This window comes from Scleropages formosus, chromosome 4 (assembly GCF_900964775.1).
Source record: "Scleropages formosus chromosome 4, fSclFor1.1, whole genome shotgun sequence".
Classification (NCBI taxonomy): domain Eukaryota; kingdom Metazoa; phylum Chordata; class Actinopteri; order Osteoglossiformes; family Osteoglossidae; genus Scleropages; species Scleropages formosus.
This window is the reverse complement of record NC_041809.1, coordinates 9,493,146-9,514,909: the sequence shown is the minus strand read 5'-3', so window position 1 is coordinate 9,514,909 and position 21,764 is coordinate 9,493,146. Positions and strand designations below refer to the sequence as shown.

At 43.9% G+C, this 21,764-nt stretch overlaps 1 protein-coding gene across 1 annotated transcript in view; it reads right to left on the bottom strand.

The window, feature by feature from the left end:
- Nucleotides 1-15,672, bottom strand: part of inpp5f (inositol polyphosphate-5-phosphatase F) — a 33,560-nt gene extending 17,888 nt beyond the window's left edge. Inside the window, exons 1-4 of the mRNA XM_018749591.2 lie at nt 15,244-15,672; nt 8,371-8,451; nt 5,471-5,607; nt 791-919 (exon numbers count right to left, since the gene is read on the bottom strand). Coding sequence (XP_018605107.1) covers nt 791-919; nt 5,471-5,607; nt 8,371-8,451; nt 15,244-15,340 — 444 coding nt within the window. The 5' untranslated portion in view covers nt 15,341-15,672. The remainder of the gene's footprint in view (nt 1-790; nt 920-5,470; nt 5,608-8,370; nt 8,452-15,243) is intronic.
- Between the last annotated feature and the right edge of the window lie 6,092 nt (nt 15,673-21,764).

The window sequence follows — 21,764 nt, the reverse complement described above, 5'->3', positions numbered from 1 at the left end:
TCCTGTGCCACGGAGCTGCGTGCGCCACCACCAAACATGCATTAACCAAAAAAACGCTACCACGTTTAAAAAAAACTAAAAATACTCAAGATAAGCCTATCAAAAGAGACATTAAAAAAAAAAACATGTAATAGTCCTGGTCAGATAAGGGAATACTATAATATTTATTAAAATATAAAAGATCGCTGGAAGAGGAGCACAGCAAACCCACACTGCTTTTGTTGGCGAACTAAAACAAACAGATCGTAACGTGATTTTCAGATAATAACAGTGTGACTATTCATGAAACACACATCTCCCAGGAAAACTGTGACAAGGGTATGTAAGGTGAGACAGAAGTTTCTGTACAGCCTTAACTACATGAGTTCTCGTCAAACCCTCACTGATGTCAACATTTTCACATGGGGGGGGGGAGAAAAAAAAAAAGAAAAAAAAAAAAAAAAAAAAACTGAACTGCTTCTTTGGATCAGGAACCAACTTTCCTCTTTTAAAATTATGGAGCGCCCGGGGCAAGAATTTTCACCTTAAATCAAAATACTGTAGATAACTTTGTAAAATGAGGGATGGGTGTGTAGGGTTTCTAAGGGATTTGGAAATATTTTCATTATTTAATATTGCATGAATACAGTAAATTATTTAGTAACATGAATACAAATATTAGTTTTATGCTCTGCATGGAAATATACTAAGAAATATATTCATTAATAAATATGTATATAGTTTGGATACAGAACAAATTCAGAGAATTTAAGAAAATGCTAAATGGTGCAGATCGTTAAGAGGGAGTTACCTTTTTCTTGATCGGTACAGCAACGTTTGACTTGATCTGACTCAGAGTCTTCAGCAAGAACTTGGAATCGTCCGGAGACTGAGAAATTTTCTCCGGCTTGTTGATCCCGAAGTGATGCTTCTTGCACAGCTGAAAAACAGCGCACTTTGTGAGAACGGCACAGATCGTGTTCGGAAAAGGGCACAAACTACACGTAGGGTGGGAATAAAAAGGTATTTTAACGGCAGATGTTTCGGGATTATCCTCGTATAAACGGCTGAAAAATATAAATATGTAAATGTGAGAAAATCCAGGGCAGTGACACAGTGGGTAAAACCGGTGCCTCGGAACGAAAGGTGCAGGGTTGTGGGTTCAAATCCAGCCCATCCAGCCCTGGCTTAGTCTGTGTGTCCGCAGATCTTCTTGTGTTCCTGTGGGTTCAGGGGGTTAAGTGACAACTTTAAATTGTCCTTTGTGTGTGTGTGTGTCGGTGTACATGTGTGACTGCCTTGCGATGGACTGCAGTCCAGTCCAGTGTGTACCCTTCCCAGCCTCCAGGATTTTTTTATTTTTTAATTATTTTTCATTTTTAAAAATTGTATTCAGTGTCTGATAAACGTGAATAATGTTCATATTTTAGAAGGAGTATACTTGCAGAACGTGAGGCCTTGCTTCATTTTATAACTAACTGTATCCTTGTGTACTCAACAAAGTGCCTATATCCAGCCTAGACCTGTCACAGTGCTGCAAAAAGGACAAGCACTATATCAGAGTCCATTTATAGTTTTTGTCACAAATCTTACTGGCACAGAGCGCTGCACCGTCTCCTATTTAATAACATAACAGGTACTCACGATTTGACCTTGCCACGCATTGCCTAGGTATGAAACACACAAATATTAAATGGCATTTTGTACCGCAAAACTGTCGAGCAACTGCCGAGCAGAGAAACGTTTCAAAATTGCAACATTATATATTACTGAGTCAGTGTCTGACCGACAGTACACACCCTTTGGTTTTGGACAATGAAAATAATTACAGCTGGGGTACCTAAAAGGTTTATGATCGTGATAAAACACATGATCTTTATTCCAAGTCGATATATAGTCTAGGAATTCTAAAAATTGTTCAGGCCTGAAACAAAATGAGATTTAATGGTTCAAACCCCCCCCAGAAGTTATGACCCTCCCCTCTTCCTGCCTCCTTCATTTACATTACAGTCCACAAGGCGGGACACAGCAGTGCTTCATGTTCAAGGCATCGGTTTCTACAGTTGCTTTGCGTCGCCTCCTTGTCGTTTCCAATTAGCGGCTGCCTATCAGAGCAATGACAATATTAGACCAAATACACTGAGCGGCGCTCTGACGAGGCCCAAAATAGTCCCAGGCCACTTGTGCATTGCTGTCACGCCAGTGCAGACCTCCAGATGACATCTAATGATGTGGCGACGCAGACTGACAGGCCCCAGGCCTTCCCTTCCTCTCCCTGGACAATATAGCAGGAGGAAGAGGAACTGATACCAAGGACTGGGGGCGGGGGGTGATTTCCTGAGTCTGACGATTCGATACAGGTTGGGCTGGACGCTCTGCATGAAGTAGTAGAGAGGAGGACTCTGAACAAACCCTATCCATCACGGACAGCAATGTCATTTCTGACACTGTCCATTGGGCTCCAGAATGAGTCCCCACTGTGTCTGATCAGTACCGAGCTCTTACTGTCCAAGTGCTACCGAGTCTTTTATTTATTATGCATTTATTTTATTTATTTCAAATGTTCTATCTGTACTGTTAGGGGGCGCAGTGGGCTTGACTGGGTTCTGCTCTCCGGTGGGTCTGGGGTTTGAATCCCGCTTGGGGTGCCTTGTGACAGACTGGCATCCCATCCTGGGTGTGTTCCCTCCCCTTCCGGCCTTCCACCCTGTGTTGCCGGGTTAGGCTCCGGTTCGCCGCGACCCCACTTGGAACAAACAGTTGCAGACAGTGTGTGTGTGTGTGTGTGTGTGTGTACTGTTTACATCTGTCTATATGTGACATTTGTTCACTCCTGTATTAGTTTCTCCGTTCGCTACTGTATTTTACGTATACTGTTGTAACATCACAACATTTTCTTTAACTATCAACAAAATTGTTCATTATATATATATATATATAGAAGAACTGCATGTGTGTATATATATGTATATAGATATACATTAGAGAAAAGCATCTGATAAATGAACTAATGCATTTCTGTACACACACACACACACACACACACACACACACACACACACACGTAAATGCATTCGTGGGCAGATATGCAAACGCTCATTCAGTGCCGCAGGAAGTAAGAGTGGAGCGCCGCCGCCGCCGACACGCCAGGAAGAAACTTTTCCATAACAGCTCTCCACCCCGTGACGCACGGGGCCACTCTGACAAGGGAACCTTCTCGATGTTGTGCCACAGTTGGCGAGGCACGACGCCAATTTCACGCAGGGTGAAGCCACCCGCCGGTTTACGGTGAAGCGTCCTCCGTTTCGAGCCAACGTGGGCCGGTATGTCCTCCGAGGTAAATAATCCCATCTGCATAAAAGGTGACGTTACGAAACGGACGCAAAGCGCTCCGGAAACGGAGCGGAGCTGCTCTTTCGTTCGTGAGGGAAAGTGTTGCCCGTTGGGCCGTGAGAGAGAGGACCATTTCCCTCCGCTTGGAAAATACCTCTACAAGACAACTGGGACGTCTGCCAAGGAGTGTGTTCGAATCCTGGACAAGACCTTTGTCTCTTAAGAGGGTTTTAAGCTGTGGCTTCTGCAATTTTTCGCTTGCGTAGCTGGTCAGGCCTGCAACCATTTAGCGCTGGCAATCGATGCAGGTACATCCAGCCAGGATGGAGACAAACACCATGGTCACAGGTTTCTCTCCACAAAGTCCATGAAATCACCATTATTACTTTTTTTCTTCATTCTTCTGATGCTTTTCTCTAAAGCGATTTACAACGTTGGGTACTAAGGAACTCATGATCATTTACCAAAGGCTAATTCTTACTGTATCAATTAAAGGGTAAGAACCCTTGCTCCACGGTCGTAGCAGGGATTCGAACCTGGGTGTTTCGATCGTGAGGCGGCAGCTCTAACCACTACGCCACCTGGGCAAGTTGAGACGTGGCGATTTTAAAGGCGACAAAAGTGAAATCATTTTCGATTTGTCGTTGCGCTCCTCAAATGACGTGGCTCCACTTTATTGCTGGAACTTGGGAAGAAGTACAACGGAGGCCCGGATCACGACAAAGAACATTTAGGGACATTGTACTGCTGCGCTGCCTATTTTGCTTATCTTCCTCACACTGCTGTGGTACGCAAAGCATTTCAAACAGGTGTCGAGTGCTGGTAGCACAGAAGCCGGGTCCCGGCGGCTTTCCTTGTGAACTTCCCCTTTTTGTCTCACGTCACGTACGCTGCCTGCAAAGGACCCAAGGGAGATGTCATTCTCCCAGGGTGCAATGCAACCTGGACATATTCCATACGCCCATTTCCCAAACACGTCGAGGGCCACGGCGTCTCGGCCACATTCGCTTTTTCGAGCAGGACACACTCCCTTCCTGCAGAGGAGCTTACGATGGCCGTATATGAGTGTGAAAAGAGCATGAAGAGATAGTAAGGTTTGAGGTCAACCAGGAATACCATGGTGTGCAAAAGTATATGGTTATCTGATGTGTGCTGTTAACTGCCTATTCAAAACCAATGTGCTGCAATAGCATGCCAGTTTGTGCTTTGAATCGTCAATTGCATTTTAATTTGAGAAGCACTGCAACATATGTCTGAAACATAGAAATTGCATCATGAATATTTATATAGGGTGACGTATATAATAATGAAAAAGCACGCAGTGTGTTGTTCTAGACTACATCTACGATTAATAGCATCAAAAACATCAATATGCAACTCACCCATTTCTTCTGTCATCATTAATATTAACAATTACGCTAACGAGAACATTAATTTATAGCAAACTGCTATTCTCAGCATAACACGCTTACCATGCCTCGAAGATGTTTAATTTACTAATGGCATCCTGCAATGAAGGCACCAAATGTCATTGAAAATTTCAGAGCATCGCCGAGATACTTCCAGTATTCAGAGAGGCAGTGGAAATCGAAAGTGCATCTCACTGCTGTGGGGAAAATTAAAGCAGATCGACACCAAGCGCCCAGGAAGGACAGCAAGTTACACTTTTGAGCCACTTTACTAACTAAAGTGAAAGATAGGTAAAGGTCACTGATAGAAACGCAGCTGATTATCTCGAGACGTACGGAACCCGTGCGTTGGCTGAGAAGAAAAAGTATTCAACTTCAAATATATAATCACAGCAAAAGTTGCCTGATATCAACATGTTACTCATGCCTGTTATGTTCACTTTCATTCAGTTAAACAGACTCATTTTCAAAGTAATCCTGCAATTCTCGGAGCCCCGGAAGCCCGTCTACGAATCCTGCACAAACTGCTCATTGCCTATATTCACTAAACTCAAACCCTGAGAAGCCCGGGTCAAGCTCGGAATGTTCAGCACCTATTAATTACAGTCATGCGGTACACAAAGAGCACGATGGAATAAATTTTAAAAAAAAAAAAAAAGCGCTTTGAACAGGCTGTGGAGGTGGAGTGGAAGGGAACAAGCTGGCCTTTTCCCACGGGTCCCAACCCACCCGTACCGCAGCACGCTCACCTCCAGCTCCAGGTCCTGCGGCTCATCCTCCGAGAGGGGGATCACGGCGATCTTGGTGATCTTGTAGACCTCATGCCCCCCCGGAAGCTTGCCGACCAGCGCCTTCTGCCGGATCAGCACCAGGTCCAACGGGAGATCTGTCCAGGGTGAGAGGAGTCAGACGCAGAGCTCCATGCATTCGTCAAGGCAAGAACGCAGTCATTTAATACTCCAGCTGTTCAGAAACAACCTCTCTGTGGTAAGACATGAGTAAAACCTAACGTGCAACAGGTCAAACATGCGTTTCCATTAGATAAGCTCAACAAAACACCGGAGGCGAACGATCAATTACCAATAAATGGACAAGCTTTCGTTATACTCCGATTAAGGTTTTCGTGTCAACACTTCACATCCCCTAGCCAGACAAAAAAGGTCTTCCCCAGTGAAAGGAGAGCACACTCGTCCCAGCAAACACCGCAGAAACAACTACCTCAGTAAAACTAGACTAAGATCTCATAACCACACGTCAAAGCATGCGTTGCATTGGACAGTATTTTTATTTAAAAATAAAAGTGTAAGGTGCACTGAAATCATAGCAAATCTACATCTGATTCAGTTTTGGGGAGGGCTAACTGAATTGTCTGAAAAAATATTTTTCTTGCTGATGATTATGGTAATAATATCAATTTAGATTAAAAGTTAAGCAACGAAAGAACATGAAAAACAGTACACTTAGCTCATAACCACAGGGATGCTCTATAATAGTAATAATAATAATAATAATAATAATAATAATAACCAACAGATTTCATTGGCATTTATTTATTTATCGGACGGGGGTTGTGGTGACACAGCGGGTTTGGCCAGGGCCTGCTCTCTGGTGGGTCTGGGGTTCGAGTCCTGCTTGGGGTGCCTTGCGGTGGACTGGCGTCCCGTCCTGGGTGCGTCCCCTCCCCCTCCAGCCCTGCGCCCTGTGTTGCCAGGTTAGGCTCCGGCTGGGTAATTTTACTAGAGCAATTTAGGGTAAGTACCTTACTCACGGATTCCACAGCTGCAGGTGGGATTTCAACCTATGACCTCCCAGCTGCTCCACAACACACAAAAAAAAAAGCTGTAAAGCAATGTGGGAAAATCCTGAGGGTCACAGTCTCTGCTAGTTTCTATATGTCTCTGCTCTAAACTTTTAACACCTTCACTGATAATAAATAGCAAGTGAGATATACATCAGAAAGTCATTAAAAGGCTTCCTACAAAACCTGCTGAACTGTACTCCAAGACTACAGCTGCCCCCTCCCGAGCATTTACAGACAGACCCAACAATTGTTTTCCATCCTACCCAGCAGCTTCTGGAAGTTACTAATCGGCAGCGGTAGAATAAATTTGCAATTCTGCAGCAGCATCTTGGAAGCACGCACGGGTGGCGCCTGCTGTTAAGCGGAACAAATATTGACCTGTAGCGATAAGGACGCTTTCACGCAATGGCACGTGCGCCTGCCGGGGCTATCGTTTCCATCCGGACGCAAGTTCATCGGCGAGCTGTTACCGCCGCTACCAGGGAGTCACGCATGCGCCCTCACCCATCTCAGCATTTCTCCGATGCAGAGATGCTGAAGTGTGAAAACACATTTCATACAACCACAGGCGAGTCATCGGGCTAAATTAAGAGCAGCTGCTAATCATGGCTGACATGGGCACTGCCTCTCCGAGAGCCTTAAAGACACAAAAACTGTCTCTGGTTCCCTTCCAAAGACCTACATCTCATCAGCAGGTCAGGAAGGAACGCTGCTGGTTCGAGTTCCTCGGGGTACGCGTGGCTTGAGAACATCTCCAACCGCTCCAGTACAATTTCCAGTGTATAAAATGGGCAGCATGGTGGCACAGCAGGTAGTGCTGGGGCCTCACAGCTACCGGGCTGTCGGGTGAGATGGGAGTGTGAATCTAGCTCACTCTGCACAGAATTTGCACCTTTGCCCCATGTTCACATGGTTTCCTCCAGGGGCTCTTGTTTCCTCCCACAGTCCAAAGACGTGCCTTTCAAGTGAACTGGGCACCCCGAACTGCCCGTAATCTGCGTGAGTGCATGTGTTACACTGCTCTGCCGCAGAAACAGGCAAACGATTTTAAGTTTCGTGGTATAGTGTATCTAGCATTGTAAGGCATTTTGGACATAGGGTATCTGCTAAATATGAATTAATGAGTATTAACAGACAGCTGGTAGTGTACTGGTTACAGCTGGAGCCTTTGGACACAAAGGTCACAGGTTCAAATCTCAGCTCTGGCTGTAGTTCCCCTGAGCAAGGTACTTAGCCTAAAATTGCTCCAGTAAAATTACCCAGCTCTATAAATGGGTAAATAATTCTAAGTAACGTATGAGCCACTTTGGAGAAAAGTATCAGCTAAATGAATCAATGTCGATAACAACATCACTTTATTTAAAAGCCTAAACAACCAAAGAACATGAAATGTCCAAATGGCAGGAGGGACAGGGTCCAGCCAATAAAGACCATTATGTCCTAAAGAGAACTGCTGGGAAGCACCTATTTGACTCTTGTATTTTTATTAGTGTTTTCGCCGAGCACATATTTCAGCAAAATTACATTTCAGAAGGGGCGCGGTTGCGCGGCGGGCTTGACTGGGTCCTGCTCTCTGGCGGGTCTAGGGTTCGAATCCCACTTGGGATGCCCTGTGATGGACTGGCGTCCCATCCTGGGTGTGCCCCCTCCCCCTCCAGCCTTACGCCCTGTGTTGCCAGGTTAGGCTCTGGCTCACCGGGACCCCACTTGGGATAAGCGGCTTCAGCAAACGTGCGCGTGTGTACATTTCGGAAATGAAACAACACATTACAATATGCCAGGAAGCAGAACTTGCAACAAGAAAAAACAAAGAAATAAATAATAAGGTTAATGCTGAACACAACTTACCAGCATGAAGCTGCATCTTTCCAATAACGCCTTCCGCCAGACCCAAGCATATTGGATTCCAGGCCAGCAGCAGGTCTGTGGCTACAATACAGGAAGACAGAGAGAGGGCCGTCACTTCGAATCGCAGTTTAGCATCTGCTTCGACATCATTCCCGCTCCCAAACCCAAAGGACGAGATGAGATGCGGCGCATCTTAATGCAGGTTCGGCATTGCTGTCGCTCCTGCTCGCGGCCCCTTCCCACCTCGCACTGCAAGACGAACGACCTTAAATAAAACCCACGGGGCGCAGATCGATTTGTTATTTTGGCCTCGGCTAGGTGTGCGTATTCTCAGCCTGGCTTCCACGGTGTCCTGACCCCAGGCACTTTCGCACTACAGCCCTACAGCAGACAAACAGCGGAAGGTATGATGTCGTCGTAGCAGGAAGCAGCGGGGAAAAAAAAATCAAAGAGCTGCACCTCCTGTGTGTGTGAAGCTTGTCCAAAGAACGGCTTAGAGGAGTACCTGGCGGCTGAATAATCGTCACGGCAACCAAACAAAGACTTTGGAAGTGGTCGCTGGATACTGTACTACACATTTCAATCAAAATATTTTAAAAGGTGTCAAAGGAACCCTGTGATGAACTGGCATGCCATTCGCGGTGTACCTTTCCTCACACCCTACGCTTCAGGATTGGCTCCGGACCAGCACGACCCTGCATGGGACAAACAATTACTGATAGCGGATGAAAATGTCTCAGAAGCGTATCACACCATAGGCTAACATGAAGGAAAACTGGCTATTGATGGTTAATGAACCCCGTAAAGATCTTAAGGCAGCCTTCCAAATAATGGAAACCGTTCCTTTTTCAGAGGCTCTAACGAACCGATGGGAGGACCCCGCCGGTGCAGCGGCGCAGAGCGGAAAACTTCCGCGAATAAATAATGGAGCAGCGGCGAAACCCAACCCAGTTCAGGCCCGTTGCGCTCCTGCATGGGGACGGCCGGGCCGGGCCAGTCCAGGCCGAGGAATCGCTCATTCGCTTCCACACCCGTCCCGCCCCACTCTGGTTACAGCAGCAGGGGGACAACAGACAAACACAGGAAGGTTGCGAATTAAAAAGTCAAGCTATGCCACACTTGCGCTGGACAGCAGACAGGAAGATAGCTGTAGTTTGCACTACAATCCAGCCATCCAAAGTTGTGCAACGCAGGGTGCCCGTGGTGCAGAGCCTATCCTGGAAGCGCAGGCTGAGAAGCAGGGTACACCTTGCCCGAGACGCCTCTGAGAAAGACATCGATGGACTCCAAGAGGACACATAAGGTATGCCAGCTGACTGTTCGGGCTGAATTGAATGCAATTGTACAATGTATTTTCCACGTGGCTGTAGAGAACATCTGAAATAATGGGATCAAAACTTTACATCGATATCCTGGTACCTCATCTACCACCCCTTTACCATCCAAGACCGATATCTCACACACGTATCCTCCTCCAGGACACAAAATGACATTCCCTGGAACCATACACCATGAACTTTTCCACTCTACATTTAGATCGAATCATTTAAGACACCTTTCCCCAAACCAACGTATAAGTATTATTATTATCATAATTATTCAGTCTTCGAAACCTTTCTCCAGGGTGACCCACAATATTGGATACGCTACATTAAACGGCCGACAACCACTCACACCTGCTTATACACCAGACGCCAAGGGCCGTTCGGAGCCACCAGTTCAACCGAAACGTGTCTTTGGACTGTGGGAGGAAACCAGAGCGGCTGGAAGAAGCCCACATGGAATAAGATGGGAACTGCGCACCAACTACCTGTTCAGGCACCCCGCTCCACCACACGTAACAACCGTTTAAAGCCAACTCATCTATTTTCAGCAGGCAAGATGTGAACCCATAACCCCTCAGCTACACGAGGCAGTTTTCCCAGCAGCCATTACTGTCGTTCCGAGCGAGCTGGGCTTTTCACATTCAAATTCCCTTCTTTCCTTCAGTGAAGCCTTCCTTGGGAGTTCGGCCCCACGCCGAAATGAAAGCCCTCGCCACACTTTACTAATCTGATTATGTGCAACGGTGACCTTCCCCCCAGACCTGAAAACACAGAGCCCTTTCTTATAAAAGTGGTTCAGGCTTACAGACAAATGCATAAAAACTACTCTGCGAGTGACATATAAATGAGCTTTATATAACATAAATATTAATAATATAAACATACAGTTCAGCGGTCGTGGAGAGTTTGGGAGTGTCTGCTATCTGCAAATACTGGCGACACGGCAGTTAATGGTTATCTGTAAGCTTTTTGCAAATAACTTTTCGAATAACATTATTGCCATACTGCTTTGTTCCTTGTTACACCGTACTTCTCGCATCATTTTTTCTCCCCTTTACTACAGTGAATTTTATTTTTCCCAGTTCTCGACAATTGTCTAAAACGCATGCTTCACATAAAACACTCCATACACACGTTATCCACCCGTTTGGCCCCCATCGGGACTACAGAATTCGTTAAAAAATTACTCCATATTGAAAGTTTGTCTGACTTTATACTTAAAGTTGAAATAAAACTGTGCCCGATAGCGTACGACTCAAAAGCAGCTGGAGTCTGGAGCAGCTGAAGATGTTGTATAACAGCCTTATAAATAACTTACTTTATGTATCAGCAGCACTAATTGGTTTGAGCTGTGGGAGGAAAAAAAAAGCCCAAAAAAGTTGAAAAAAAGTACAAAAACTTCATTGTGGGAAATACTGTGTCCTAAATAAATGAAATATTAGAAGCGGATTAAATACAGTTTTAATCCCAAAATGACCTAAGACTCAAAGTAATTCCAGAGACAATTTTGTACACTGAGAGCAAGTAAATAAATGCATGAGCCAAAAGTCACCAGTTCCAACCCAAAAAAAGAGAACGCAAACTCAACGTCAACGTATACAACTGATTTAAGAGGCGGCAGGTGATGCGGCCGTTATGGAAAAGGGACCAAAACCCGAAGGCTGTAAGTTCAAACCCCTCCTGCTGCTGCTGTACTGCTCCAGTCAAAAGTTTAAGTACATCTTGCTGGAAACTATTTTTTTTTGACTATGTGTTTTATTTTTACAAGTGTGATCAGGAAATGAGCAAACGTTTACATTTCATTCACGCAACCGACGCTTTTCTCCGAAGCGACTCAACGATGAGCTACTTACAATTATTTACCCATTTATACAGCTGGGTAATTTTACTGCAACAATACTACAGTAAGTACCTTGTTTAAGGTACTACAGCTGGAAGTGGGATTCAAACCTGTAACCCCTGGGTCCAAAGAAAGCAACTAACTACTACGCTACCAGCTGCCCCCATTGACAAACATTCTCAGACATGTCTGAGCAGCTCTTCTGCAGCATTTCAAACATCCAAGTCATTTCAGTTAAAATGCTTCACACCACTGATGATTATGAAAAGGTTTATGGTTGAGGGGGGGATTAAAAAAAATAAAAATCACCATTTCAGCTTATAGAGAATACAAATATTTATATTTTCCACCTGACTGACATGTCAAACAGATTCTGGCTCACCGGCTGTCAGCAATGTGCTGCTGTCAATTGACGGTATGACCAGTCACCTGCACAGGTACGAGTAGGACAGACTGAGGACAGTGACATATGTCACCGGGGAAGAAGCCGCCTTCCCACCACAATCGCGAATCAATTATTAAAAGCAGGCAGTGTTTCGTCCACGTCGGCATGGGCTGAGCAGCAGAAAGCACAATGGGGACCGTGAAATGCAAACCCCATCGTGTCTTCCAGGGGACGGAGGGTGAAGGGCCCGGGTTCCATCACAAGGAAGCGAAGGGACTGCCTACGGTACTGCCTACACCAAGGACACCAATGTCACACAAACCACAAAGAGGAACAGAAAACCAAGGAAGCGGTTTCATTTCGCTAATAACTAATACAACTGTACACACACATTTAAGCTTACACCTGCCATGTTTTAAAAAAAACCTCACAGATGTGCCTTGCAATAACAGTAAAGTGCTGAAAGGTAAAAGAGAACCACAGCAATGTGCTACAAAGCTGAAACACATTGGTAATGATGGCCTTGAAAGTAAATACAAAACGCTGCTGTAGTACCCTTGATCAAGGTACTTCAATTACATCAAGTTTATTCATTTAGATGATGCTTTTCTCCAAAGCGACTTACACTGTTAAGCTACTTAGTTATTTACCCATTTACACAGCTGGGCTATTTTACAGGAGCAATTCAGGGTAAGTATCTTGCTCAAGGGTACTACAGCTGGAGGTGAGGCTCAAACCTGCAACCTTTGAGTCCAAAGCCAGTAGCTTTAACCACTACACTACCAGCTGCTCCAGTATGGGAAAAATTAACAAATAATGAGAGTTTAGTTGGGGGGGGTGCGGTGGCGCGGTGGGTTGGACCGGATCCTGCTCTCCAGTAGGTCTGGGGTTCGAGTCCCGCTTGGGGGGCCTTGCGACGGACTGGCGTCCCATCCTCGGTGTGTCCCCTCCCCCTCCGGCCTTACGCCCTGTGTTGCCGGGTAGGCTCCGGTTCCCCGCGACCCCGTATGGGACAGGCGGTTCAGAAAATGTGTGTGTGTGTTTAGTTATTAATAACTAATCCTAACCCAAAATACTTACGGCACCTTAGTGTTCAAACCTAGCACCGTAAGATGATTTGGCGGAAAGCATCAGCTAAATTAATAAATAATAATAAGTGGGTGTCCACAAGTCCTCTACTTTGTACCAAGTGAAAAATAAGAGTGAAAACAGACTTTAAGCAGCACAGACCACCCAGACGGAGCAGCACCAACTGAAACTATGAGCTGGAGGAGGAGGAATTAATACCAGGAGATTACATGGCATTTATTCTGACATTTCAGGGAGGGGGAGAAACAGTCTCTTACTTGCTCAGTTATTGAGAAGTGGTTGACTTTTGTTTCCTGGGTCCCCATGACACATTTCACAGGCACAGAGGTAATATGACCCACCCACACATCCAAGTGTGAAAAGTAATCTATTGTTCATGTCTGATCGTGCCAAAATTCATTACGCGGGCAGTTATGGATGATTGTACCCCAGTGCTGCGGCCAAAACAAATTAAATGCATATAAAAAGAACAGCAAATTCCCACCCCCACCCCCCCCCACCCATCTGTTGGGAAAGTAGTATTCACTGCACAGGAATGTAAAGGCTTAGGAAAAATGTTTAACGTGCATTTTACATCCCATCACTGCAAATTCACATCAGCGCAATGACTAAGGGGAAGATTTTGAGTGAAGAGCCGTTCCAAAGCCTCAGAAAAACTGGAGCAACAAAATGAACTGTGCGGCTTTGAAGGGCGGTCAATAACAATGATGACTGGTCCCTGGGGTGACATAGCATTTATATATTTATATATGTATATTTTAATAACCTTCACCCGGTCACAATCGACATTGAATTTGTTTCCTCCTGCCAGCGCGGTACCTCCTTCCACAAGAATCCATGGCCTCTATGTGAAAATCATTTTTTTGGCCCAGACTAACATATGGTTCAAATTACGAATACGAAATAAAGCTATACGGTTCTTACAGAACAAAATATTTTCACTTAAATACTACATATTTGGCATGTTCAGTTATTCATTCAAGAGATGCGAATCACAGAGGAAATACTGGCGATTACATTTACAGGAAATGTGCTTCACAAAAAACAAATTTGAAAAGCAGTTCATGAGTATTAATGGTATTAATTTATTTCCTTCAGGTAAGAAGGAGAGGAATACTGTTAAGGCAACAAGGGAAAAGAAAGCAGGGTGTAGAGTGCAGTACTGAAGAATGCTGTAATATTGCTTTCCCAACTCAAAAACAAAAGTCATTTCAGACGTTAAGGATGGAACTGTACACACACAGTTGTTTATACAAACAATATAGAAAGAGGATGAATTCGCTACTTCATCCCACTTTCTGGAAAAGTCTGACAAATTCCACTAAGCTGCCACTCGGCACTCCTCCTCACTCACAGGCTAATAAAAGAAGAAAAATAGAGATATTAGGCCCCAAAACAATAATACATAATATATAGCATGAACACGTCTCTGAGGAAAGTAACTGGCACAGCTTAGTCTGCGTGTTTCTTTTCCTCAGTGTTTCATTCTCCTCCTGTAATATTTTAAACATTGTTTTAATACTGCTCCTTCAGTGCTTCATTCAATGAATATTTGAATCTTTGTTAATATTTCAGCGTTTCAGTCGTTTCTTTTTTTCCAGTGTTTGTTATTGTTTCAGTACTTGGGTGTGTGTTTATCGTTTGACGACTGTGAAGTTGCTGTCAGTTTTTTTTTCCCTTCTTTTTTTGCGTTCAATGAATGTTTGAATGTTCCTGTCAGTTTTCCGGCGTCAGCCTCAGCGCTCCAATATTTGAATGTATTTCTCTCAATTTTCAGCGCTTCGCTGTCGCTGTGTCCCAATATGTGTTTCGCCAATTCAGTTTCTCAAGTGTTTCAGTGTCACAATGAATGTTTCATTCTCTCGGCGTCTCTCGCCGCCTCCCGTCACCGTTCCGTCGAGAGACGGGGACGCGCGCGCGCCCGACCACGCGCGCAGGACAGTAGCCCGCGAAAGTAGGACAGCGAGCGACAGCGGCGCATCACACACACACTCTCTCTCTCTCTCTCTCTCTCTCACACACACACACACACACACACACACGATACACAAACACACAGCACGGAGTTGTCAAGCCCCCCAAGTAAGCCCACCAGCAGAAACAGGGCGACAAAGTAAAGTTGATCCGTGTCACTCATCCCCGTTCCGTTCGTTCCCAGCCGCGACGCTGCAGGCTGCAGCTTTCGTGCCACGACAAACACTGAGGAAAAAACAGGCTCCTCGAACCGGTCTTACCGGGTCGGACCTCCACGGCTCCATCCCTGCGGCTCCACCACAGAGCCTTGTCCCCGCTCTGGAGGATGTAGTGGTCTTTGGCTTGAAAGAGCTCCATTCCGAGCGCACACGAGTCCGCATGTGAGAACGGGACCCGGAGGCTCCGTCTCAGCCCTCCATGCCGCTAGCCACCTACCTATGCGATCTCTATCGGTAATTTATATATACAGAAATGTAAGCACTACTCTCTGTCAGTTTTCAGCAGCGGGGTGGCCACCTCGCACAGAGCGAGCGACGAACACGTTCGAAAAGCGTTCCGCACATTTTAAAGGACCGAGAAGAACAGACTATGCGCTCCGACTCGTGCTGAGATGCCGCGCCGTCGATTTCCTGACAGCCCTTCGCTACAGACACGCAGAACCCATTTCCTGCAGGTCCGGGCAGGAGGAGGGAGGGAGGAAGGAGGGGCGTGGTGGTGAGCGTCACGTGACACGTAGTGACGTCATGGTCTTTAAAGCGATCGCCGCTCGAGTTGACCCACGAGACGCTGCAGGGAAGAGTGTCCTGTGATGACAATCCGAGAAAAAGGAACAAAGTTAAAGACGTGACGTTCTCTATATGCAATACGTCTTTTTACTCCTCTGTTTTTACAAATTGATTTTCGGGCGACTGTGATCGTGTGACGACTGTGACGTCACAGTCCCTGAACCTCGTCTTCGTTTTAAAGTCAAGCGTCAGGTGAGGTCACGTGACTTCGGTGACGTCACACGACAGAAAGGTTACGCAATTTGCCGTGACCCCTAATGATGCTGAAGGGGAGAGCGTCCGACGCTGACAAACGGCAGAAATGAAAACGGTGTAAACGCATGATGTTCGGGGTTCTGTGTAGGAAAATGTTTCCCTGAATCGGGCGCGTGTTTGTAAATGAAACACGAGCCTGTATGTAAGAAAGTCGTCCACTGAGCACGAGGCTCCTCATTTTACCTTTGAGTTGTACATTCACATTTCGGATGTAAAAACTGTGAATTTTATACTAGTACAAAAAAATAAATTAATAAGATAAAATAATGATGATGTCAGGATCCCCATAAGCACATTCTCCCTGGTATTCATTCAATTCTATCGTGTATAATTAATTAATTACAATTAATGGTTTTTTGCGCGTTAATTAATTAGTGACGTAAGTGGTACTGTGCATGGACTGACTTGAGAAAGTATACGCTATATGTCACATAAATAAATAGTAAGAAAATTAAAGCACAAGAATGCGCCACACAGCGCTTGGCACAGTTTCCAAATGACAAACCAGACCTATTAATGACAATTGGTATTAATAATCTCAGAGTGGAAATGTGAAAAGACATATTGAGAGACAGAATAATTGAGGATGAGTGTAAATTAATTTCCATGATGATATACGAAAACGGATATTTCTTTAACACTTCTAAACCTCAGTTTGCATATATTTGAGCAGCTGGGTACTCTATAATCTTCACAGTAGTTTGCATAGTAATTTACATACCTTTGTGAACAAATACATTATTCACCAGAGGCTACACATTTAGCATTGGCATAAAATTTTAAATATCAAAATTAAACGGAGAAACATGAGTGTGTTTGAATGAAATAATCCTTATGGAATGCATGATTGGTGCCTCCCCTAGGCATTCAGTGAAAGATAACAAACACACCCTTTTACATCATCCTTGGAACTACAAGGAACTACGGCATACATGTCTGCATAGGAGCAGTACAATTTAGAGATAAGTCACCTGATTTATTCCTGCTTTATTTAATTTCATAGGTATTCGGAATAAGGTAGAACAATGAAGAACTGGAGAAGGATGGGAAGTGTACAATATTGAACAATCTGTTTATTTACATTTATATATATTTTTTTTTTTTTTTTTATCTGCTCTGAAAGTATCAGCGTTACCAAAAACCCCCGAATGTCATCAGACTTTCTGAGAGCACAAATGAGCCCCAGTCCATTTCACGTTCTCACAGTTTGGGAAGAAAGGTAAAAAATGGCATGTAAAAAATATTTGTAGAATCATCACAGTAACATTTTTTAGCTTTATAGTATAATACAAAGTACTCGAACCAGAGGCACACCTGGCTAAGGTGAGGCCCCCTGCTTTTAGAACACACAGAATTTGCGTGGGTCCAAGTGCAGGTTTTATTTAGCAGAGTGGAGCAGGTCAAAATGCTCCACTGACAGGAACAGGACAAGGAGATGTGGACAGAATCGTCATCGTCGCTGAGGTCAGGGTTGTTGATGGAGGTCGTACTCAAAGTCGAGGTTGAGGTTGCTGCCAAGATTGTTGTTGAACATAGTATTAACAAAATGGCCCAGCTTTATCATTATCACGTATAATATTTGTCCTTGGAGCAATATTAATTATTAAAAAAAAACATTATTCTGTACGAATTCTGTCCCTCAGAAATATTGTTCCAGGTATTCCCCTTGATCGGTGTGGTTTAGGCATCCAATGAGTCATCGTTTCTTCAACTTCTGTTGGGTCTTTTCTATCGGTCGAGTGAAAAACAAAACCTGCTCTGGCTACATATCAAGTTCAGTAAGACTTGTCAACCCTCAGGATTTTGCAGCAGGTTTCCAAATATGGGCCTAGATCTCAGGAGGCTAATGACAGCGATCCATTGCCTTCTCCTGAAACTGAAAGCATGTCATTTCCACTTCTGCTCTGTCGGAGCAGGAGCACAATGGGCTCATTCTGATGAGCATCCGTTAAGTTGAACATCCACCCGGGCTGCCACCCCCACGCCTCCCGAACAAGCAAAATGGCTTAATTAACAGCATTGTGTGAATGTTAGCAGCTACTGCATGTACCACACAACGCACGGCATGAAATCAGCCTACAGCCTGTCATTGAAGTCCACCTTCACTTGCTTCCCTTCCGCTTTACCCTCCACTTTGCACAGGCGGGCTTATTGAGCTGCTGCCAAAATTTTCATGGACTATGGAGAAAAGATGCAGTTATGAATAATATGCCTTCACAAGATTCACCATATTCTGATGAGATGCGCAAGCTTTGTGTCTTAGAGGGAATTTGCCTAATGCAGTGACTCAGTGGAGATGATGCTGACACATTCTCGGTGGTCATCGTAGGTGACTTTTCTCGGGTTTGAAGTAAGTAATGTTCAATTCTTTTCGGTGAAAAGGGAAATCGATTAAAAGACATTTACATACGTGAATGATTGTATTTTAGAGAGAACAAAAGTAAATAAAAAGCAGTAAATTTCAAGTGTGTGGAGTTTGCGTGTTCTCCGTTTGTCTGTGTGGGTTTCCTCCGGGTGCTCTGGTTTCCTCCCACAGTCCAGAGACATGTTGATCATGTTCCCCCATAGTGTGTGAGTGAGAGAGAGAGAGAGTGTGTTCCACTGATGTATGAATGAGTGACCCATTGTAAGTAGTGTATCTATCAGTGTAAGTCATGGTGAATGAGGTGTGTGGGCTGATAACACTACAGAGAGTTCGTTGGAAGTCGCTTTGGAGAAAAGCGTCTGCTAAATATGTAAATGTAAATGTAAGTGCACAGTGAAATCTATAGTTAGCCCTTCTACAGTATATGGAAAGAACTGAAAACAGCAGAGATCATTTGCTCAACACTTTCTTGGTAGCTACACCACTTTTACACATATCAAGCAATGATATTAAGCAACTACCTACATAGTAATGGTTGTTTCTTGTTGGGAGACCATAATCCATAATAAGCAGTGAATTAAATGTAAGTACAGTAATAAATTTAACTACTGTAGTGTGAAAAAGTAAGTACATCCTCTGAAAATATGTTTTTCAATATATCTGCATATTTGGATATTTGATCATCATTTGAACATTACTGCTAGATAAAGGATTTTTTTCTTCTTAAATCATATTTTGCACTCAGTTGTGCCGTTTAAATCAACAGTAATGCACATCTCTGATGCAAAAAAAGTTAGTATACCTCTACATTTATCGTTGAATCAAATCTTAGATCAAATCAAATCCTATTTCTAGAGTCCTAGAATTAGAATCAGGTGCACCAAAAAAGGTGCAAATGACTAAAACATTATTAGAGGAACCCGGAGGGCACTCCCTTATATAAATGTATGAGAAAGAGGTGGTCTGCTTTGGTCTTAGCCAGTGAGGGGTGTGCTGACATCATGGTAAGGTCAGAAGAGCTCCACGATGGCCTTAGAAGAAAGGCTGTTGATGACTATGAGTCAGAGGAGGGTTTTAAAGGCCTTTCCAAGTATTTTGTAGTCAGCTGTTCTGTAAATAAAACTCAGAGCCCACAAATGAGTATGTGGGGACGGTATGGTGCGAATCAAGTCAAGAGGAGCACGCAAAAGTGGGCTGAGGGAGACCATCTGAGTCTGATTCTGATTTGGGGAGCAGCCAAACCTCCACCAAATGGCTCCATCAGCTGGAAGCAGGTGTTACTCACAGCTATTTATGAAATAACAACAAAAAAAGGGCAGGTGAAGAGCAGCGAGATGGCACGTCTCGGTCACTGAGGCAGCGGGGAAAACGGCAAGGAGCAAATAATTGTTTAAGCGGCAGCAAGAAGACTGACTCACGTACTCTGGCATGAAGTCGCAACATGTACCTTGATCATCGCTGGGGTCTCCAGGAAACCCGAAACACGGAACAGAAAAATAATTCAGCAAATACACAGCTTTTATGTTGCATTATCACACTTATTATAAGCATTCAATGCTGTGTTTCTGCCTCTCTTTGCACAAATGGCATGTGTTCACTTTATCCGCTCCGGTTAACATAAACACCTATTAGTCATCACCCTACTTTGCCCCGTGACTCAGCTTTCCTGATGTAATAATGCCTAAGTAGGACCGTGAATGTTGTCACCAGGCTTCCTCCTTAAATAGAACAATAACACAACACTTTTCACATTTCTTTTTAAAATTGACGGGAAAGACGTCTGTTTTCCATTTGCTGCCGGAGTAAGACGATGACATTTAAGGGGATCATTCACAGGTCCTTTTCACTCAGTGGAGAAAATCTATTCATTCCTGGCAACCACTCTGCATGAAGACTTCCTTCAGCAAACCGCAGTGATATGCTGTACTCCAGAACATATTATGTACACTCTACTAAACCAAATATAATATTCAGTCCATTTTTTTCCTGTGTAGCTCTGAAAACGGAGCATAGCAGTTTAAATTGATATTTAATTGTGCGAACATATTTCCAAAATAAATATGAGAAACAACTTACTACGAACTGTGTGCTTCCAGATTTTGTCCATACAACATAGTATCGTCATATTAGTAAAACAAAGCAAACTACTGCAGTATTCTACCATATAACATATCCTTTATTATATAGTTCTCTGTATATACACATCATACCAATAAATAAACATTTGAATAATAAACAATATAGAGTAGTTACAGTAATATTGACATTGCTTTCATTTGCATAAATGTTCTCCATGTTATGGGTATGTTGACAGGGAGGAGTATTTATAGTAAGGTGGCAGGGGGTTGGATACCACTCCGGGACATAAATAAGTGTGGTCTTTAGGGTGACGGACAGGAGCGGTGTGCAGAAAGAGAACGAAATGAAAAACAAAACGAAAAAAAAAAAAACTACCTTAGGAGTGTCTGCTTCTCAGACAAAAGTGAAGCAATGATGACTGAAGAAACACTCATTCACCAAAGAAAAAGAAAAAAAATCATTTTAAAAAATATAGTGATTCATTGTCCCACGTTTACTGCCTGTTTCTTAGTCCTGGACTTTTTGCAGAGGACCAGTTCCCCCATCAGACAGCTGACCGATATTTTACATATACAGTATAATATATATATATATATTATACACACACACACACACACACACACACACACACATATATATATAGCAAACCCAACCCCTCACCATGACACCGAACTGGTGACTGAATGATGAATCTTCAGCCCTCGGAGGAATTACAGATTTGACGTAGGACAAATCAGTCTTCATCACCTCTAGCTAGTGCTCAGATCTGGTATTAAACTCGAAACTTCTCCGTGACGAAATGGTTCACGGCTGTATGAACCTGATATGTACATCTTGAGTTAACATAGCGGTAATAAGTAGAGAACTACCTATTACTGCATATCCATGATATCAGGATACAATTTTCCCACCAAATTACCTGGTAATGTCTCTCAATGATTTTGCTCTATGTTTTAACAACAGTAAGAGGAGGGCAACTGTTCCTACACAAGCACACCATATATTTTAATTTACTTTTTTCAGAATGGATGATTAATTATGTAGTGCGCAAATATTATGATGTAAAGGCATCTTTCTGGAACTATTTATACACACTTGCAAGAAGAGGTTAAGGTAGAGTATTTTTAATCTCTGCAGAAACAACACAACAAATACTAGCCTATCATAACAGTAAAAGGCAAAGTCCCAAGTCTCTCGCTCTCTCTCTCTCTCACACACACACACACACACACACACACACACACACACACACACACACACACACTAATAATAAAACTCAATGCAGGAAACTGTTGAG